At 37.3% G+C, this 20,226-nt stretch overlaps 1 protein-coding gene across 1 annotated transcript; it reads right to left on the reverse strand.

Moving 5' to 3' along the window:
- Positions 1-3,274: 3,274 nt before the first annotated feature.
- On the reverse strand, positions 3,275-18,096 carry LOC126966570 (exostosin-1). Its single transcript, XM_050810697.1, has 8 exons — positions 17,008-18,096; positions 14,852-15,053; positions 14,171-14,290; positions 13,769-14,086; positions 13,200-13,321; positions 8,575-8,755; positions 5,749-5,993; positions 3,275-3,615 (listed from the first exon to the last, which is right to left on the reverse strand). Exons 1-8 carry the CDS (start codon positions 17,874-17,876, stop codon positions 3,435-3,437), a joined length of 2,238 nt encoding a protein of 745 aa, XP_050666654.1. The 5' UTR covers positions 17,877-18,096; the 3' UTR covers positions 3,275-3,434.
- Between the last annotated feature and the right edge of the window lie 2,130 nt (positions 18,097-20,226).

The following is a 20,226-nucleotide window of genomic DNA, read 5'->3' on the forward strand; positions in this document are numbered from 1 at the left end:
TATAAATGAGAAAAAGACGAAAAAAAGGTTGACAGTAAACCTCTATTTTGAGCAATGCACGCACACTAAAACAAAGTAACATTGAAATAACGAGTGTAAGACGTAGGCTTGGAACGCACAAAATTACTAAACCTGGATGTTTTCATCAGTTGTCTAACAGCAAGAAGCTATCTAGACGTATAAATTATCTAAGACATAGGTATTTATAACATTATCACCATCAGACTATCATAATTTTTCATAGTTATTTAGTCCCTTTGATTGTTGAGGGGCAGAAAGGAGGAAGATTCTTATAAACTAAAAAATTACAAGAAGTAAAGCTTATATTAAAAAGACTAATCAAAAATTAAGACAATAAAAGGTTATTTTATAATACCTGGCCTGTATGTAGAATTGTAGAGCACATAAATATTATACATTGCAACGTCTGGCGGGAGATAAAGATAAGATCTGTGTATATGTATTTGTACAGTACAAAGAAACACTATTTTATTTGAATTTCAACGCACTACATTGAAATACTCATCTCTGGTTTAAACAAAATGTTCGATCCCCAATTGAATATCGAATATTTTTATGATTATATTAGCACCGCTGTAAAATCCTTCTAATATACAAACAAAACAAATCTAATAACTGTATTTACGATACTATGATTACATTAAATTGAAACTATCGTTACGGGGAAGTGTGCCAAGAAAACTGGCAGCATTTCCGCGTTGGATAACTAGGCTGATCCGTTAACCGAAATAACTGCTTGCGCTTGGGTTTCCGTAGTCCTATTGAGGCGCGTACACGAGACTAGACTTAGTACTTTGTACATTTTCCGACCACGGCACCAAACGGCACAAAGACGTGAGACTCACTGAAACCTACATTTTTGCTACGTTTGCTGTCTTCGGCAGTCGAAAGAACACCCCTAGCACCAACTGAAATAACTTGGACATGAGAAGGAGCCAGAGTGTCGACGCAATTCGAGTAAAACAACAGCGCCTATCCCCGTGCCCGTGCACCAATGTTGTATAAAGTATTTATTTTGACTTTTACGTCATCTTGTCTTAAAATATATTAAATCAATGCTGTATAATGGATCTTTCACATTTTGTAACCACAGATTTATTTCAAGAATTTATTATAGGTAATATACATACATCAAAAAAGTCTAAGCAACATGTACTCATTTAAATTTTAGGATGGTTTTTCACATTATAACGTATTTTATTTTTAAAATATTATTTTTAGGGTCCTATGATGTAAAAATAACAGCTGTTGTCTTTATAAGTTCTTTTAATAACAGAAATTAACAATATTGGAATATACTGCAGAAACTAAGGTACATAAGCAACTAAACATTTTTTTAACAAAATGAAATTTCTAAAGAAAATGAATTTATTGTGAAAGAATAGAATAATTTAATACAAAGTATGGCCTCCTCTACTATTCAGAACTTGTCGGCAACGATTATTCAATTATAAATGAGACTGTTTGTGTCATCTTGCGATATTCGCTCCCAATAGAATTGTAGCAAATCCTTCAGCTGTTGGGTTATTGCCACTCCGTCCAAGTCCTTCAAAACACGTCTCTGGAGCATGTCCCATGCTGCTCGTATATGTTTAGAAAAAAAAGGGTAATTTAAGTATAAGTACAAGATAGTGTTTATTAAGACAAACTTATCAATAAGTACAGAGATGTGCGGTGAGTTTGTCTTTTAGTTTTAAACTTGAGTCAAAAAAGATATCCATTTCTTTAAAAGAGGCAGAGAGTCGATTGTATTCGGAACATATTCGGTGTAATGGAGAGAATTTCAGGGCATTGTTCTACTGCGAGGTACATGAAAAAATTTTGCAATGGGATGTCCTTGATACCTGTAAGGGATGTTGAAATTAATTTCACTCAACATTTTGTCGAAGTCTATCGTCTCAGAAGACTGTAGCGATGTAGAGTGAAGTCATACCAAAGTGTTTTAAACGAAGGTCGTTTGTTGCCCTGTGCGATATGCCAGTAGATTTAAAAGCTATATCGTGTAAATGATCTCTGTTGTTTATAATATCCTGGTCTTAGGTGACAAAAAAACCTTTATTCCTTTTAAGAAATCCTAGCATCCTCCAAGCTTGTTTAACATTTGTGTCCACGCGTGTTTTAACTTTTACTTTGTGTCCATGATAATACCTACATCTCGAATCTCATTTACTTCCTGCCTCTGCAGTTTAAATTTTATCCAAGTTTAAGTTGTATAAGGAAGGTAGTGTTGATTATTTCCTACAAATATTTAATTTGATAAGATTTATTTGTATTATTCATTCCATTGAAATCACACCATATTTTGATACGATCAAGATCACTTCTAATTAGCTGCATCGCATTGAATGTGCAAACTGTTTTAAATATTTTAAGATCGTCAGCAAAAAGTAGATATTTGCAGTAATGAATCGAAGAGGCGATATCATTAATAAACGCTGAAAATAAAACAGGCCCTTGTGGCAAAACTGAATTTGCAAAATACTATCAAGAGCAGTAACCGTTAAGAAACACATACTTAAGTATTTTTGCTACATAAGACCTGAACCATTCCAACAAGGATCCGCCGACCCCGCTTCATGTTAGCTTTATTATGAGACAAGAATGACAAACTTTGTCAAAGGCACTTGAAAAATCCATATAAATTGTATCCACTTGTTGACCTCTGTCATTTCTTTACTAAGAAAAGACATAAATGACACTAAATTTATTTGGACAGAGCGTTCCTTCCTAAACTCATATTTATTATTATTGATTATTGGACAGACAACGAGACTCAAACAGCTTAGAAATGCATGACAGTATAGATATAGGGCGGTAGTTTTTTACGTCACCTTTTTTTATACACTGGATAATTGTAGAACAAACACAGGACCAAAACATTTTATGAAGTCTGGAAGGATTTCATCTGGACCACAGCCCTTGAAGACTTCTAGTTTTTTGTAGTGTTGGTACGCACTAGTTGAACCGATAATGTGAAAACATGATTACCGGAATAGGTTAGATGAGGGTAGCAAAGGGGCCAATGGTCGAGATCTTTGGGGGAAGCCTTTGTCCAGTAGTGGACGTCTTCCGGCTGATGATGATGATTTCTGCTTCACGGCAGAAAATGGCGCCGATGGCTACCACACCCATAATCTAGCTGGCGTCCTGTTCAAAAAAGCCTCACACTCTACAGCAGAGACTAAGGTGCAACAGTGCACGCACATCACGCTGAATACGTAATAACCTTAGCACATTAAGAAAAAAACAAAAACTGGGTGTATAAAGTTTATTGCGATAAAGATTCATATAACTAAGACTAGAATAAGAATTAATAATGATCTGAATATTTTCTGCAATTTTCACAAACATTCAAATTGTAACATTTCACGAGTTAAAATAAATAATATGTTTAGATCATAAATGATAATAACTTAAGACGTGACTAATTCCATTTTTCTGTACTTCTTTCTAAGATTTGAGACTGGGTCTTTAAAGAGTATGGGGTCGAGACGTAGTACCGAGCGAACGAGGGGCATGTACCCCCAGGCCGCTGCGAAAGTGTTCAAACAGCTCTGCCTCTGAACAAAGTGCTCGGGGTCGCTCCACGACGATCTGAAATGTAATGGCATATGAGACATTCCAATTCTCTCGGGGAAGAGCGCAGTGCAATGTAATTGGGGTCATTATTATACTGACACATCCGTCTTACATCAGATCAGGCGCTACATTACTGTATATTTTTTTATGACAGTAAGGGGCGAGACGAGCAGGACGTTCAGCTGATGGTAATATGGATACGCCTTGCCCATAAAAATTGTAGGGCCGCTCCAGATTCTTGAAAAACCCAAAAATTCTGAGTGGCACTACAATTGCGCTGGTCACCTTGAGACGTAAGATGTTAAGTCTCATTGCCCTCTCTCTCATTTTGCTTATTTTTGTGATGATATGACATAAAAGGCATCGTTATTCTGTTTTCATATTTAAGCAATAGAATTTAGAAAATTGTTGTGAATGGCAACACATTTAGTGGGACTCTTCCTTACCTGTAGGTAACTAATGTATTAGAGACCTATCTAATCTTATTAAAAAAAACGTTAAGGTAGGTAGGGTAGTTTGAGTATGACACTTTATTTATTTATTTATTTATCTAGGTTCACGAACAGATTATACACTATTACTAGCTTATAGAAATAACAAAATAAGTATAAATTATGGTGTAAATCCAAGTACAGGCAAACTAGCATGCATTTTTGAGTTGCACAAGTGCGGGGTTGCAAGTTTACAATGAAAAAATATTGTATTGTACTATTACAATGTAGAAGTGAACAAGTGAAAAAAAAAACTAAAAATTAAAAATTAAATTTTGGATATAAATCACAACAAAGCATAAGTTATGTGGTTTCTGCACTGATAAATTGCTGCAATATTTTTTGTAATGCTGAGGGGAGGAGGAGTGGATGTCAACACGAGTAGTTTTGATAAGGTTATTGTGCTCCCGGCAGATCCTTTCTAAAACACTATTAGCACCGAGTTCAGTTCTATATAAATTTCCAATAAATGGTTTGAAATTTGTGAAATGTGCACTTTCGCGTGGCACTGAAAATTTAATTTTGGCTAGGATATTGGGACAGTCTAATTTGTGATTTAAAATTTTGTATAGAAACATTTGATCATTCACCCAGCGACGATTTTCTAGTGACGTTATATTAAAGAAATTTTATCTATCGTTATAAGAGGTTAACTCGAACTCTTTTTTTTTTTCATGTACTGACAACAAAAAAAGAAAGCCTTCCAAACGGTGGAGCCGTATTCTAATAAGCTACGAATTAGAGCAAAATAAACCAATTTTCTTAAAATAGCTCTTGCTAAACATGATTTGAACGTTTTGTAATTACGCCAAACAAAGCCTAATAATTTGTAACATTTAATGATAATTTCTTGTCTAAAATAATTCCAAGGTCTCTGATGTCATCCACTTCATCTAACAAAAGATTATTTAAAGAACATGAAGTATTAAGCGGTATTCGTTTCTTTGTAAATTTTATATGCTGACATTTTTTAACATTAAGTGGCAATTTATTTTTAATAGAGCATTCGGAAATACTGTTTAAGTCATTTTGAAGGGAAATCGAGCCTAGCGGATTTTGGATAGCTTTAAAAATCTTTAAGTCGTCAGCAAATAACGCAAAATTTGAAGATTTTATATGGTTAAACAAGTCGTTAATAAATACTAACTTGTAGTTGTCTGTACGACAAAAACGACGAGAGTCAGGACAGTAAAGTTCCTTGAATGCCAGCGTTATGTAGTTTACTTATTAAAATAGAGTGGTTGACCCGATCGAAAGCTTTACTAACATGCATATATATAGCGTCCACTTGGTGTCTCTTGTCTATATTACCGATTACTTGAGTTGTAAATTCAGTTAAATTTGTTATGGTAGACATTTTATTGTGGAAACCATGCTGTTGAGGGACTAAAATTGATTTTAAATGAAAAGAAAGGACATTACCAAAAATAATAATATCATTCGCTTTTCCGCTTTTCGGAAGTGGCACAACATAAGCAGACTTCGATTTTTCAGGAAATATCCCAGTGGCCAGAGATCGATTATATATAAGATATAGCGGATAGGACAGAGATTCCAGATTCTTGAAAAACCCAAAAATTCTGAATGGTACTACAATTGCGCTTGTCACCTTGAGACATAAGATATGCCGCCTATGTGTATGTGTGTGTGTACTCACTTGTATCGGTGATGCGCGGTCTTGTAGCGGCGGCGCTGCGCCAGCTTGAGCGGCGGTCGGCGCGTGAGGTGCGCCAGCAGACAGTTGAGCAGGATGTCCTCGCAGTTGTGAGCGCGGCGCACGGCCAGGCGCAGCGCGGGCGCGGCCGCCGCGTACAGCGCCAGGCCCGCGCGGTGCACCACGGCTGCGCCCGGCAGTACCATGGAGTACGACCCACCCCACTTGCTGCTGTAGCCCCACGCGCCCTGCCCGACCAGCTCCACATTAACCAACGACAAACACCATCTCAGCGGATACTCCATAGGGGAGTGCCGCATGCTTTTACGAACAATTTAGATAATTATCATCAGATTTGTAGTGTATTGACATCTAGTCTGAACTGAGTATGTGTTAACAATCGACTGTCGATGTCATGATAGTGACTTTGAGTGTTATATAAGGAATGCACAGTACAGCGGAAGGCCTATCCCAGCGTATACTCCTTAGGGAGTGCCGCTTACGCATCTCTCCCCAAGGGAAGGTCGCCTTCGATGAAGGCATAGAAGGCACTTAGGTTTTGCGTGAATCACACATAACCAATGCAGACTTAGGCTGTGTTTATATGCATGAGCATTAACCACCTCCCCTTGCATTCATTCAGCCCTTTCCCTTTGTCTGGGCGCAAAAAAAACCGTGCCTCGTTTATACCAACCGCTTATCGCTTCTCAAAACAATAACAAACGTCCATATTCTCGAGACTCGTGGAGAAATGGCATACTTTCCGCACTTGTACCCGATTAGTAGTAAGTAATCAAAAACATAACTTGTAAAAAAACCAAGTCTCCCAAGTTCTTCCAGCGTAAAATTTGTGAGATCCATATTATATAATATAATCTAAGTAAGTCAATTTATTCAATCCCAACTTAAAGTCCTTATGTCTTAAGTTACTAGGGCTGCCCTAAAAGTATCGGGAATGGAATATTTTCACTGTTCATGTCATATTAAAATCTTTTTAATTGAAAACTCCTTTTTAGGAGTTTTCTTTCTACGGAGTTCAGAAACGACCTGTGGCAAACAAATGCTAGCATACCATTCTGCACTAACCCTTCTTTGTCCCGCAAGAGGAATAGTCGCAACATGGTTTTGGAGACAAACGTGGCCACCATTTTTTTTAAACATTCCGTGAACGAACAATTTTTGCTGGCTTTAACCTATTTTGGAACACCCAAACTCGGTACGTACGCGAATATCCAGGATTCGTCACCTGATACGATGTTGTATACAGCATTTGAGGATCCTGCGTGGAATCTTTCGAGAGTTCTGACGCACCAAGTAACGCGAGCCGCTTTTTGCTCTTCACAGAGCAAATGCGATATCCATCGGGAAATCAACTTTTTTACACCTAATTGTTCATGCAACATTACACAGCATCAACGTTTTCTTTGGTGACTGCAGTTTTTGTACGACCTTGACGGATCATCACTGAGCTTGACACGTCCACGATGAAATTCAGCAAACCAGCGATAAATTGTGGTTTTGGATGGGGCTTCATCACCAAATACAGAAATCATCCGGTCAACACACTGTTTTTGTGTTAAACCACTTCGAAAGTCATACTAAATCATCGCTCTAGAATTTTCTCGAGTCAATTCCATTTTCTCAACGACTAAACAAGTTTGAAAATACCTTGTGACAAGACCGAGAATCTTTTTTTAAATAAATAAATGGTATTCGAGTTTTCAAATAAAAAGATTTTAATATGACAGGAACAGTGGAAATATTCCATTCCCGATACTTTTAGTGCCGCCCTCGCACTACATTTTTGTTGCCAGAATAAGTGCAATAAAAAAATTTGCCAACAGGTGCTTCTAGAAAATAATAAATTCCGCCATTTTGTAATGGCATGCATGAACTAATTGGCCCACATTGAAGTGTGTTGCGAATCACGATTGAAAATGTTGTTAGTGGCTCGCCTATCTGTGGTTTCCCATTTTTATGTTGAAACTATATACCATTTTCTTCTTTACAAAACAATATCGGATATTGTAATGCGAAGTATGAGCGAACATTATAATTATCAGTGGACATTATTTAGGACGATTAGGAACAATCGAATTAATTCGTTATGCTAGTTATATAAACTTTGTACAGAAGCGAAAATTTCTCGTCTAGTCCTCGCGACGTTTTAAATCGAAAACGTTCATTTAATTTCATTTTTTTTTATTTTTTTATTTATAAAAGGAACAAACAGTTTCATACAACAATTTTTATAACTATGAGTGAATATAAACCTTTAGTTCCCTGTGTTATATACTTGAAGTGTAAAAAGGTGTATTTTATAAAGTATATAAAATTATCAATTTTGTTTCTGATTTTAAGGTTTGTTTTGAATTTATTTATGTAGTTACAAAGTATATCAACATGATTAAAGCAGTTATTATAAAGTCGACAGGCACGTCTTATGAAACTATTGTGGGTCAAACAAGTTCTACTGATCTGAAATGAGAATAAAGGTTTTTACTGTCGCGTTCACATATACGAGGTATCCTAAATGTAATTGTTTGTAATGATCGATTTAAGATCCATTTGTTTACGATGTAACAAATTTATAATCTTCGATGATTACAAATTTCGATATATACAGAACGATGAAAAGTAATAAGAAAAATATCTTTACGTAATATCAAAACACCGAGCAAAAAGTTTCATTAAAAACGAAACAAGGATTCATTTATATCGTCGAAAAGGGCGCAGAACACTATCAAAGTTTCATTACACAACATCATTACAAACAAAGACACAAACATTGGTTTTTAATTATAGTATAGAAAGATAGAGGATAGATACCTTAGCTTCATCCCAAAAGTGGTTTCTTGCGGGATAACCGACTATACGATCTGGAAAGTTTTGCCAAACACGAAAAGCAAAATCCAGTTCTTCGGCTATAAGTGGAGCATCCCCGTCCAAGGAAAACACCGCAGCTGTTGGTATCGCCCAGAGCGGCCGCCATCTGGCAGATACTCCTTCTCTAAAATATTGATTAAAATAAAATAAAATGTTCACAAAACTACTCTACAAATATTATTAGAATAAAATTTTAATTAGGATAATAATAATATTCATTACACAAATAAAATTTTAAAACAAAATTTTATGAACAGTTCGGGACTAGAACCCGCGACCTTTCGCGTTCCGTGCGAGCGCTCTCCCAACTGAGCCAACCGTTCGAGTGACGTATCGTTGATAAAATCTTGTATGCTTTGTTAAACTCTCAGGTTGTGGCTTCATCTACTGGATCTACTCTTCAGTTGATATAGATATAAATATTGGGGTTGAGCAGGTTATTAAGAGGTCGCGGGTTCGAGTCCCGCTTCTTTCCTTTTTTTTATGGAAGGACAAACGAGCATACGTATCACCTGGTGTAAGTGATCACCGCCGCCCACATTCTCTCGCAACACCAGAGGAATCACAGGAGTGTTGTGGGCCTTTAAAAAAGGTGTACACGCTTTTTTTTGAAGATTCGTTCATAAAAATTTTGTATTCATATTTTATTTGTGTAATTTATCCCAGAAGTGAGGGTTATCACTTTAAAACATAACAAATTGTGTAGAATAATATTCATAGTAAAGGTTAGCAACATCCTATAGATTTATGTGACGAGGTACCTATTCCCATCTGAACGTAGATAATTAAGGTATGTTTAAAATCTGAAAAAAAAAGTTTAAATTAAAAGTCTGCCGAGCCAGTTCAATCTGAAGCGAATTAGCAGTCGATCAACTAAAATCGCTTCAATATAACGGGCGCTGCTACAATATCACCAGAGAAAACCAAATTCCAATGAGTAAGAATAAGATACTAAGTAATATGGCACGCTTACTATTTTAATGGCTGAAATACACATAGATAGGTTTGGGTAGAAAATTGTCTTCATTTTATTCATAGATAAAACTTTACCGGTGGGAGGCTCCTTTGCACATCAAGCCAGGAAGATTATGGGTACCACAACGGTGCCTATTTCTGCCGTGAAGCAGTAATGTGTAAACATAACTATGTTTCGGTCTGAAGAGCGCTAGTGAAATTAATGGACAAATGAGACTTGACAACTTGTCTCAAGGTGACGAGCGGAATTTTAGTGCCGCTCAGAATATTTGGGTTTTTCAAGAATCATGAGCGGCACTGCATTATAATGGGAAGGGCGTATCAATTACCATCAGCTGAACGTCCTGCTCGTCTCGTCCCTTATTTTCACAAAAAAAAAATATTATAACTGTCAATCAAATTATATTAACATCGCTAATAAAAGTCATCATACGATCATTGAAACTAGTTAACTAGGCAGTAGGGACATAATATAACCCAATACTTTCACCAACTTATAACTTCCTAGTACGTTGTGAAATATAATGCGGTTTGAACACGTGCCATTAGCCTGCCGCTTGCACTATTACATAGAAAAGCTGATCGATATTGTAAATTACTTTTATGTTTCGCGTGTAGGAACACAATGTGGAAATGAAAATAATAATTATATATTCGAATCAATCGTACGTACATCTATAACTATTATGCCACACTTTAATCCCAACCTTCACTACTCTAACAATACCGCCGAGAACTCTACTCGAACATCTATTTAAAAAAAACATAAACTTCTTATGCCTACTTACTAGGTAAAGTCGAGTTAGTAAGTCTTCTATTGGGCGATGTATGTGCTTTTACAAAAAGATCCCAGAAAATGTACAAAAAATAGGGGATAACCAAATTCAGAAGAATTGTTAAAAGACGTTTGCGTGACAAAGTTTAGTATATCGTAAATGATTTTCTTAATAATACGACAGACTGAGAATGAGCGAACACCCTCAGGCTATTTAGTTATAAATTTTAGTGTAAATTACTACATATTATATTGTAACTATGAATTAGGAAAAAAAAACCCCCTGAGTTTCTTGCGCGCGTTCTTCTCAGCTCTGAGGCATACTATTTCGATGGTATTTTTTTTGACTTAGAATATTTGGGTTTTTGCAAGAATCATGAGCGGCACTGCATTGTAATGGGTAGGGCGTATCAATTACCGTCAGCTGAACGTCTTGCTCGTCTCGTCCCTTATTTTCATAAAGGTAGTATGCTTTTCTTGAAGGTCCCTAAGCCATATCTGTTCGGAAAAACCGCAGCCGGTAATTAATTCCACTAAGTGGCTGAGCGACGCAAGAAATTTATTGCAAAACGCGCGGTTGTGGAATGCCAGACGTCAAAGTGATGCGGGTGGTACTTTGCACGTGTCCGGTGGTGGAATTCGGCCGCTGGAATTAACCCGAACAGCTCCTCTGAGCACTTCCCGTGATAAATGCGATATAAGATGCAGACAGAACCCACATCTCTACGCAATGCCAAAGAATCAAGCCGATCGCAGATGACTTGATGGTCGATGATTCGAGCGGCTTTTCGTTGTATGCGGTCAAATGGAAGAATCTGGTACTGGGGAGCACCCGCCCAGAGGTGAGAACAGTACTCCTCAGTATGTGAGGCTGAATTTGCGCCATATGAAGTTGCAGGCGGTGGCTTACAGTGAAGTACTGTCTCGCCTTACTGAGTACACCAAGCTTTTTAGAGGCCAGTTTGGCCTTCTCTTCCAAGTGACCACGGAACTGAACGTCGCTCGATATATCCACGCCAAGTATGCCAATACAGGATGTGGCAGTTAGAGGAGTGACCTCGAATCGAGGGGACACGACAAAGGGAGACTTTTTAGTGGTGAACGCACAAACTTGTGTCTTCTTGGGGTTGAATTGGACTAAATTTTGTCGGTCCCATTCCGAGGCTTTGCAAAGCATAGTCTCGATTTCAGACACAAGTTTATTCCAGTTCTCGTCGACGCTATCCCGAGATATGTTGGCACGGCCGGTGTAGGAAGCAAACCCTGTGCTGTCTTCTGCATAGCAATGAATACTGCTGATTTGCAGCATACCATTGATATGCAGAAGAAACAATGTAGGGGATAGCACGCAGCCTTGCGGGACACCAGGGTTTTAAGTCGGAGCATGCACCGTTGATAACAACCTTGATGCTCCGATCGGCCAAAAAGCTAGTGACCCATTGGCACAACTTCTCGGGAAGGCAGTTTCGCTATAAGCGCTTTATGCCACATTCGATCGAAGGCCTTCACTATGCCCAAACTCACCGCCAACGCCTCTCCCTTCGACTCAACCGCATGCCCCCATTTATGGTTGAGGTATGCACCAGCTGAGCGACCCTGACGGAAACCGTACTGGCATTCACTGATCAGCTGGTGCTCCTCTAGGGTTCTCTCTAGGGTCTCCAAGAGCTGGCGGTTGATGATCGACTCCATTACTTTGGAAAATGGAGGTAATGGCAATGGGGCGGTAGTTGGAAGGATCCGAGCGTTCACCTTTCTTAGGGATCGAGTGCACTAAAGCCACCTTCCATAATTTCGGGAATACGCCTGATGAGTAGGAGAGCCAGAAAAGACGAGTAAGGACTAGCGCCAGCCCTTTTTCGCGTCATGGGCCAGCGAGTCATCGTTCCTGTGCAGTGGCGGATGGCTGGCTGGCAGAAGTTTCCTTGGACAGCCTTGGCGAGCGACTAGAACGCACGAGTTCAAGAGGGAAGGCGTGTAAGTCTCTCGCCAATGTGCTTCGACTTCGCATCAGCAATAACTCTTTTGAAGGACCCGGATGCATGATTGTAGTGTTTTTTAAGTTCGCTGGAATTCACATGCTTAGATACCACCACACTGACCCAAGCTTGATAGCACTCCTGCTTTCGGCGAGAGGCCGTTTTGCAGGTGCCGTCAATACACGGTTGGGACCTGCCACCGACAGGTACCGATGATGGAATGAAAAGTTCCATCATTTGTACCTGTCATACATCAGCAACAGGGACAGCAGCGGCATCTGGATCACCCAGCGAAAAAAGAAAAAGCGGGGCCATTGTAGGCACGTGGTCGGGATCAGACAGTGGCCCGACGACCCCTGAGGAGGGTCAACGGAAACTAGGTAATCGTCCGGATGTGAGGTCAGCGGAAGGTCCAACAGTGAAGGTGTATGATCTTCCACATCTGGGATGGATTAGGCCTTCAGATACCCCACAGACGAGACCAAACACAGCGGCAAAGCCGCTATTTCACGCCGGTTCCAAGTACGAGAATGGTATTTCCCCGGGCGTGGCGGCTTAATTCGGTTGTGTCCGTTAGGACCCAACATGGCACTACCACTCAACCCCTTTTTCTTCTTTACACCCTCTTTGCTAAAATCTCATAAATTGACGCTCTTTAGTAAGCTCCTGTTGGAAGTAGCGCGTTTCAACTGATCACAGTATAATTTTGTAACGCTTAAACGTGCGAAGCAGTCAAGGGCCAATTATGATATTCACTCGCAGGCTGAACCTATAGGAGGTTTTTAGTTTCGTAAGTAAATCAGAAGTAGTTTTCACTTCAAAAGTAATTAGTTTATTACCCAGGATAGTGTGTGGTGGCATCAACAACGGTGACTGGTAGAGGGTCTCTAGCATCGCCAGCGAGTCGCGACAACGCTTTCAGTGAGGGAGCCGCGCGTTCACTATCCCACACTAGAACTACCTGTTAACATAACATAACATTCATTTATAAAATTTATACACAGTAAATTCAAATATTTTTATTCAAAATAAGATATAATATTACTTATTGAAACTTGAAAGTCAAAACCACCCAATTCCAAGTCAGACTCGTATATCTTACGATAAAATTTACTATTTAAAACTGAAGTTATGAAAAAGTACTTACAGAGCCCCCTTGGATTTACTTAAAAAAACAAAATTGCAATCAAACATATTTAAAAATACGCTTATCAGGCTCATGAATTAAACCGGCTATCATACAAAAAATAAGATCCCATACATTGGCATTGGTGAATAATTCCAGTATAAAAAAAAACTTTAAAATACCACAATTTCAGGTTTGTCAGCTGCACGACTTTAGGGGAAATAAAAATTCTTTCGACGTGTTAAGTATTCAAAATATAAGTCACTAGATTAAAATAAATACCTTTTCACAGAATTCGCTGCTGGCAACATTAGCGAGCAGCTTGTGAAGAGCTGGGGATGTGGCTTGGACATATAGTAATGCTGTAAATGAATTACCGGAAGTAGGGGGCGGAGCGGTAAGGGGGACAGAGGGCGCGGGGAGGGGGCTGAGGGGTGCCGACGGGGCGAGGGGGGCTTCCGGGGCAGACACCCCCAGGGGCAGGTGGGCTCGTGAATCACCATAGTTTGCCAGAGTTCCCAACGCTCCTGGACATGTATTCCAAATTAAAGCCTCCCTTTGACGAGAAGTTCTATGAGCCATTATTCGTTCTAGCAGTATCTGAAGACAATAAAATATTATTATACACAGTTATAAATTAATAAGTGATAAAGTCGAGGCTGCTGGAAAGAATGTCTTACCTACCTCGATAGTTGTAAAAACTATTTTTTCGATTGATGAAAAATATTGTTCCCATAATAATTGTGTTTGCTGGCGAAGAGCGAGGATACGCTCCGGGGGTACAGAGCGTACCAGCTCCGGGACCTAAAAAATATTGAAATATTTAAAATTTCCACAAAAAAAAATTTTACCACTGGGAGGCTCTTTTGTACAAGATGCCGGCTAGATTATGGGTACCACAGAGGCGCCTATTTCTACCGTGAAGCAGTAATTTGTAAGGATTAATATGTTTCGTACTGCAGGGCGCCGTAGCTAGTGAAATTACTGGGCAAATGAGACTTAACATCTTACGTCTCAAGGTGACGAGCGCAGTTGTAGTGCACTCAGAATTTTTGGAGGTTTTCAAGAGCGGCACTGCATTGTGATGGGCAGGGCGTCTCAATTACCACCAGCTGAACGTCCTGCTCGTCTCGTCCCTTATTTTCATAAGAGAAAAGAAAAAAAAATCGCAAACAAAAAATGGAAAGGTCAAGTTATAGCAACATGAGAACTGTTACAATTCGATAAGACACTTGAAAAGCAATTCTATCTAAATAACAAAATAATTAAGTCAAAGTCAAATAAACTTTATTCAAATAGCGCTTCTGAACCGTCACTAAGTTGAGCTCGTGAAAAAAAATTATAAGAAAACTAGAATATTCTTACCTGCAATAAAAGCCGTTCATCAGCCCAAATAACTGCACGACGCCAGTCAATACGTTCATCAAATGGCAATCTCCAGCCATTACTTAAAAGGACTGGGACGCAGCCAGCGGCCAATGCCTCAAGAAAACGATATGACCCTAAGCGTCTTCCTCTAGCAACAAGACAAAATGTCGAATTTGCTAATAATTGCTCATAGTCAAATCTAAAAGAAAAATTAATGTCTATTTAATCCAAATGTGCAAACGCAAATGATATACGTTAATTTTTTAAGGTTCTTAATTTAAATACAGACAATTATTCACTAATAAAACCTTATTACTTTACTTTCAATTTTCTTTCTGATAACTTTATGTCAAACGTCAATAAAACAAACAGTTTGAAAGATGACTATACCAATAAGTTTGTTAGAAAATACATGTGAATTAATTATAAAGAACTAATTCTTTTACAATTTATTTTCAAACTTCTTGCAAATTTTCTTTTAATTCTACGCGCTTTTGCCATTCAAGTTAATTATCAAAAGAAATAATTATAAAGGACTGTAGTATCGGTGGTCACTAGGCAAAATTTAGTAGAGTAGCGGCTGTCTTCAAGATTATCAAGATCTTATTTAGAAATAAAATATAACATAATATGACTGCTCAAAGATCGAACATTTTGGCATGTCAGAGACAAAAAAAGCCCACTCTTAATATCCGGACGCACTTCAATTTTTCCATATTCGACAACAACGCTCCGACAAACTGAAAACAAAAGACTTACATTTCGAAAACACAAAAGATTTTTTTTTTTTAATAATTAATTTTATGGTTCCAAGCACCTCATTTTCACTATAACACTGAACGCTCATAGAGCTTGTCAGCTGGTTAGTATACAAATTATTAAGTTTTCTTTAGTGTTAATTCCGCCAATATTTGTCTTTAAAACAATTCGACACGTGTTTCGCCTCTACGGCATCCTCAGGACGTGTTGTCTCGCCAAAATCTGGCACGAGACTGAATGAGCTGGTTAGTAAACATTTTTGATGACCTCATTATCAGTACATGTTGGAAGGAGGGGACTCTGATCAAACCATACATTTTGTAGGACAAATATTTTTTCCAACAATTTAGATAATTATCATCAGATATAACAAAAGGAAACCAAGTTAGTAGTAAATTTTTGAGAATCATCAAATCAACACATTTTATGCCTGCTACCCCTATTACCTACCACACTACAGAGTTGTCATATAAGAAATTGTTGGGTGTCTAATCAAAATGAAGCTTCTCATGGAAAATCTGCTTAATAGTAAGCAAGTGCAAAAATGACCCTGGATCCTGAACTATAAAGGGTGTAAGCTTGATAGATATTCACGAATTATGTTCTGTAACTTGACGTCTGTTTTGCGCCTATTTTGTGTGAAATAAATAATATAAATAATAATCCGGGATCATATCATTCAGCTTTGAGACTGGTATGGGGATGCATTATTCTCCAACAGTGAATTCATAGTCCACAGTGTGGACTACTTTTAATTTAAATATCCCACTGAGTTTTAACATTTTGGAACCTGTAATTTTTAATCAACAGAGACATGACCTAGTCAACAGTTTGCTAAGATACTTTGTTTAATCTACTTGTAAATTTATTGAATTAGGCGTTACTTTGCGGAAATCCATAATGAGACTCATGCCAGATTTTGGCGAGACAACACATCCTGAGGATGCCTCGTGTAGAGGCGAAACACATGTTGAATTGTTTTAAAAACAAATATTGGCGGAATTAACACTACAGAAAACTTAAATCATTTGTATAATCTACTTGTGCATAGGAGTTTAAGGATATTGTTGTATTCAGCAAGTTTTTCTTTGACATCTTGTGCATATGCCTTGTGATGAGCTAATAAAACACTCAACTTAAAGCTCTAATGGAATTATAATCACCTTGTTTCACTTCGAAACTTATAAACTAACCAATTATATTTAACTTCAGCTGAATAATGGTTGATATATATATATAAGATAGTTACTGGTCTATGGTAAGAAAGAGAAAATAATTTTCACATGATTCTACTGTTTTGATTCTAATGCAAAATTTAAATAAACAAGTGAAAAGTTGTGATTGTAATCAATAATAAATAAGCTCAGTATTACTATTTTGATAAAATAACTTACTTGTCATACTCTTTGTTATCTTCATCACATCTTTCATCTCTTAAATCTTTCCATGATTTTCCATGCCGGCATGTTGTAACCAAAATAAGATTGTCACCATCATGTAAATGCCACAATGAATTTCTTGTATCACTTCCAATACCATGAACATAGCGCTTGCCTTTAAATGCAAGTAAATGTCTCTTTGGTGCAGGAAATGGATTAGCAGTAGCAGCTGGTGGCATTCCCCCTCTTTCAGGGTGTTCTTTATGAAATAAAGGCAAAGAGATATCAAAACCTTCACGAAATAGTGCTTCAGATGCACTGGCTCTAGCCATAATGGCTTCACCAGGATCAAATCCTAAGGCTTCTTCAGAATAATCGGGCCATGTTCCAGCATAGAGGTTAAAAATTAAATGATTACGACCATTTTTCCAATGTGGAAGTCTGGCCAAGCGTGAAGATACATCTGGTATGTGTTCAGGTGAAAGTGGATCAGCATCTAAAGTATCAACAGCAGGTATGAAAAGGCACGCCTCAGAAGGATCATTTGTGGCATATCTTGACTCTCGAATAACAGAGAGGACCTTTCTATATGTTGCACTTACAGGCCCATCAGTTGGATAAACATACACTTTAGGTTCACTTCCACAATTAGAGAAATCAAAACATGTCTCCATTCGACACGACCTTTTCATTGTATTCGGATTCCTTTTCAGCTTGGATGGAGATTCTGTAAGGTCATCAATGGAGGCAAACGATGGTAAGTTATTAAAGTAATCATTCTGTGATCTCTCAGGCCTCAACTCATATCCAACAAAATATAAGCAATAAAGGAATAAAATAAAAGTCAGGAATAATAGAACAACGTAGCGTTTGATCGCTTGCATTCTTAATCTAATTATTCAGCATTTTCACCAGCTACTTTTTAAATTTAGAATAAATATTTATTATAATCGCATTGTACGTATTTCACATATTGTCTTTATAAATAAATCTGAAGAGTAAAGACCAAAATATTTAATTTGTTAATGAATAATTAACAAATTATAGGTAAATAAACCTAATGGCTGGAGTTGTAAGAAATTTACTTCGATTTCAAAATATGAATATTTTGACCTAGAGTAATGAACTAATCTAACACGTAGTATTTACATCTTCTTTGAAGTTTGAACTAATCAGTAAAGACTAAAGAGTAATTAAGTGACTACTGACGTTGAAGTTCTATCCATTCTTAATGACTTTTTTGTAGATTTTTTTTTTCAATCCACCTTTGGAGATTTTGGCTCGAACATTACATGGTGCATCCGCTAGCTTCAAGTGGATTATTTATTTCATATTTTAAGTTTTCTTGCATGTGGTTTTACTTATTCCAAGGTAGGAAAACGAATCGCGGTAAATGATGTGCAACGCGAGATATGATATCTGATATGGATAGGATATAATTAGATAAATAAAATTACATGATAATTATTATTTACATATAAAATACATTCGGTGCTATCAATATAATATTTAGAAAGTATACTATAAATATTGGATCAACATAATAAAGAAGAGTTTTGATAGATATAGGGAAAGGGAGATGGATGGATACAATCTATTTAAAAAGAAAGTTTGGTCATATATATGGCAGGACAAAGTAAGTGATCCGGATCTCCAAAGTCATGTCCGCGTTCACATTGTGTACAATCTATCATATTATGAAACATTACAAGGTGGGCCGAAGAAGTGGTGTGTCTGTGGGGTTGAAGTGTGTGAATTAGTCCTGGTATACAGTAGATGATATAAATAATTAGCCCGAATTAGCTTCAGATAAGTTTATGCATATATAATTTACACTTAACACCACAATATGATACAGGTATGTAGTTAACACTATATAGAACAGAAGGTACACTAAACAAGAAATGAGAAGTAGTTAAACTAGGGGTAACGTAAGTAAACAAGAAGCGTTAGCGAAAGCAAAGGTAACGTGCGCGTGCGTTGAAGGTTCGGGGCGCACTGTCTTCGGGTGCCGGCTGCCGGCGCGTCGCTAGTCGCTGTACTGCATTCCTTTGTCCCATTGTTCTCGATGCTACCGCAGGCCTTCACAGCAGACGACACGATGCATCAAGTCACCTTAAAATTAATCGGTACGACAAATGTGGCAAAGTAATTATTATATGTGGTGGATAATGTATGTATAGTATATAGTGTTATTATAATCTGTACTTATACATTATTATAGTAAATATGTACATGTTTAATATATAATAATGTTCTTGATATATATTTTATGTTCATAAATATAATAAGATAGATAGGCTATATATTTTCATATACTATTATTATAAGTTTGATAATATACATATCGCCACATGTCTAAGGTGCATTCTTATCAATATGGAGGTAATGCTATTATCAAGTTTTACGACAGAGAACCACGATTTGTTAGGGATTTTTTTAGAAATTCCAAACATTTTTTGCCTTTTCATTGGCCTCCTTTCTGCCCAGACTTTACCCCAGGGGCTCCTGAGATATAGACCTTGGATGCAACCTTTACCAGTTCACTGTTACACTGGAATAAAAACAATTATTGGCAGTATGTTATTCAATATTTGCAGTATAATTTACAGTTTAACGAGTGAGTAAACGCTTCATATTTACAGTTAAGTCAATCTAGTTTTGGAGATCAATGTGTCGGGTAATAAACCTTAAATATCTTTTTAATAAACAAGGGAGTGACTTATTATTCCAATCACTTGGTGATTCAATGAGATCAGTAAGATACATGTAAGTATGTAATTTGGTTATCATGGAGATTCGAAAATTGGAAAACACGAAAAAAGATCGGGAAATAAAGCTTAAATGAAGCAGGATTCGTTACATCGTTATGCATACAAAGGAATAGATTTCATGGCTCCAGTTATTATTCTCATATAATAATAAAGAAAAAGCATAAGGTGATTTTGGTGTCAGTGATAATTCTTTTTATTTCATTACCTATTAAGCTACCATATTTAAGCGAAACTTTTACATTAATTATTTGAAACATTTACATAAGAACTACAAGATATTTTAACTACGATCAAGGACTCTACCCCAGGAGAAGATAAGCATTTTTAGCAAACCTTAGTCAAGCTTATCTTCTGTATTACTCAAATTTAATAAATAGAATAATTCTATCGACAAATGTTCCGCTTTCTTAAAAATCACAAATTGTACCCATTCTTAAACCAGATAAGTTCTATGAGTTAT

This window comes from Leptidea sinapis, chromosome 10 (genome assembly GCF_905404315.1).
Source record: "Leptidea sinapis chromosome 10, ilLepSina1.1, whole genome shotgun sequence".
NCBI lineage: Eukaryota > Metazoa > Arthropoda > Insecta > Lepidoptera > Pieridae > Leptidea > Leptidea sinapis.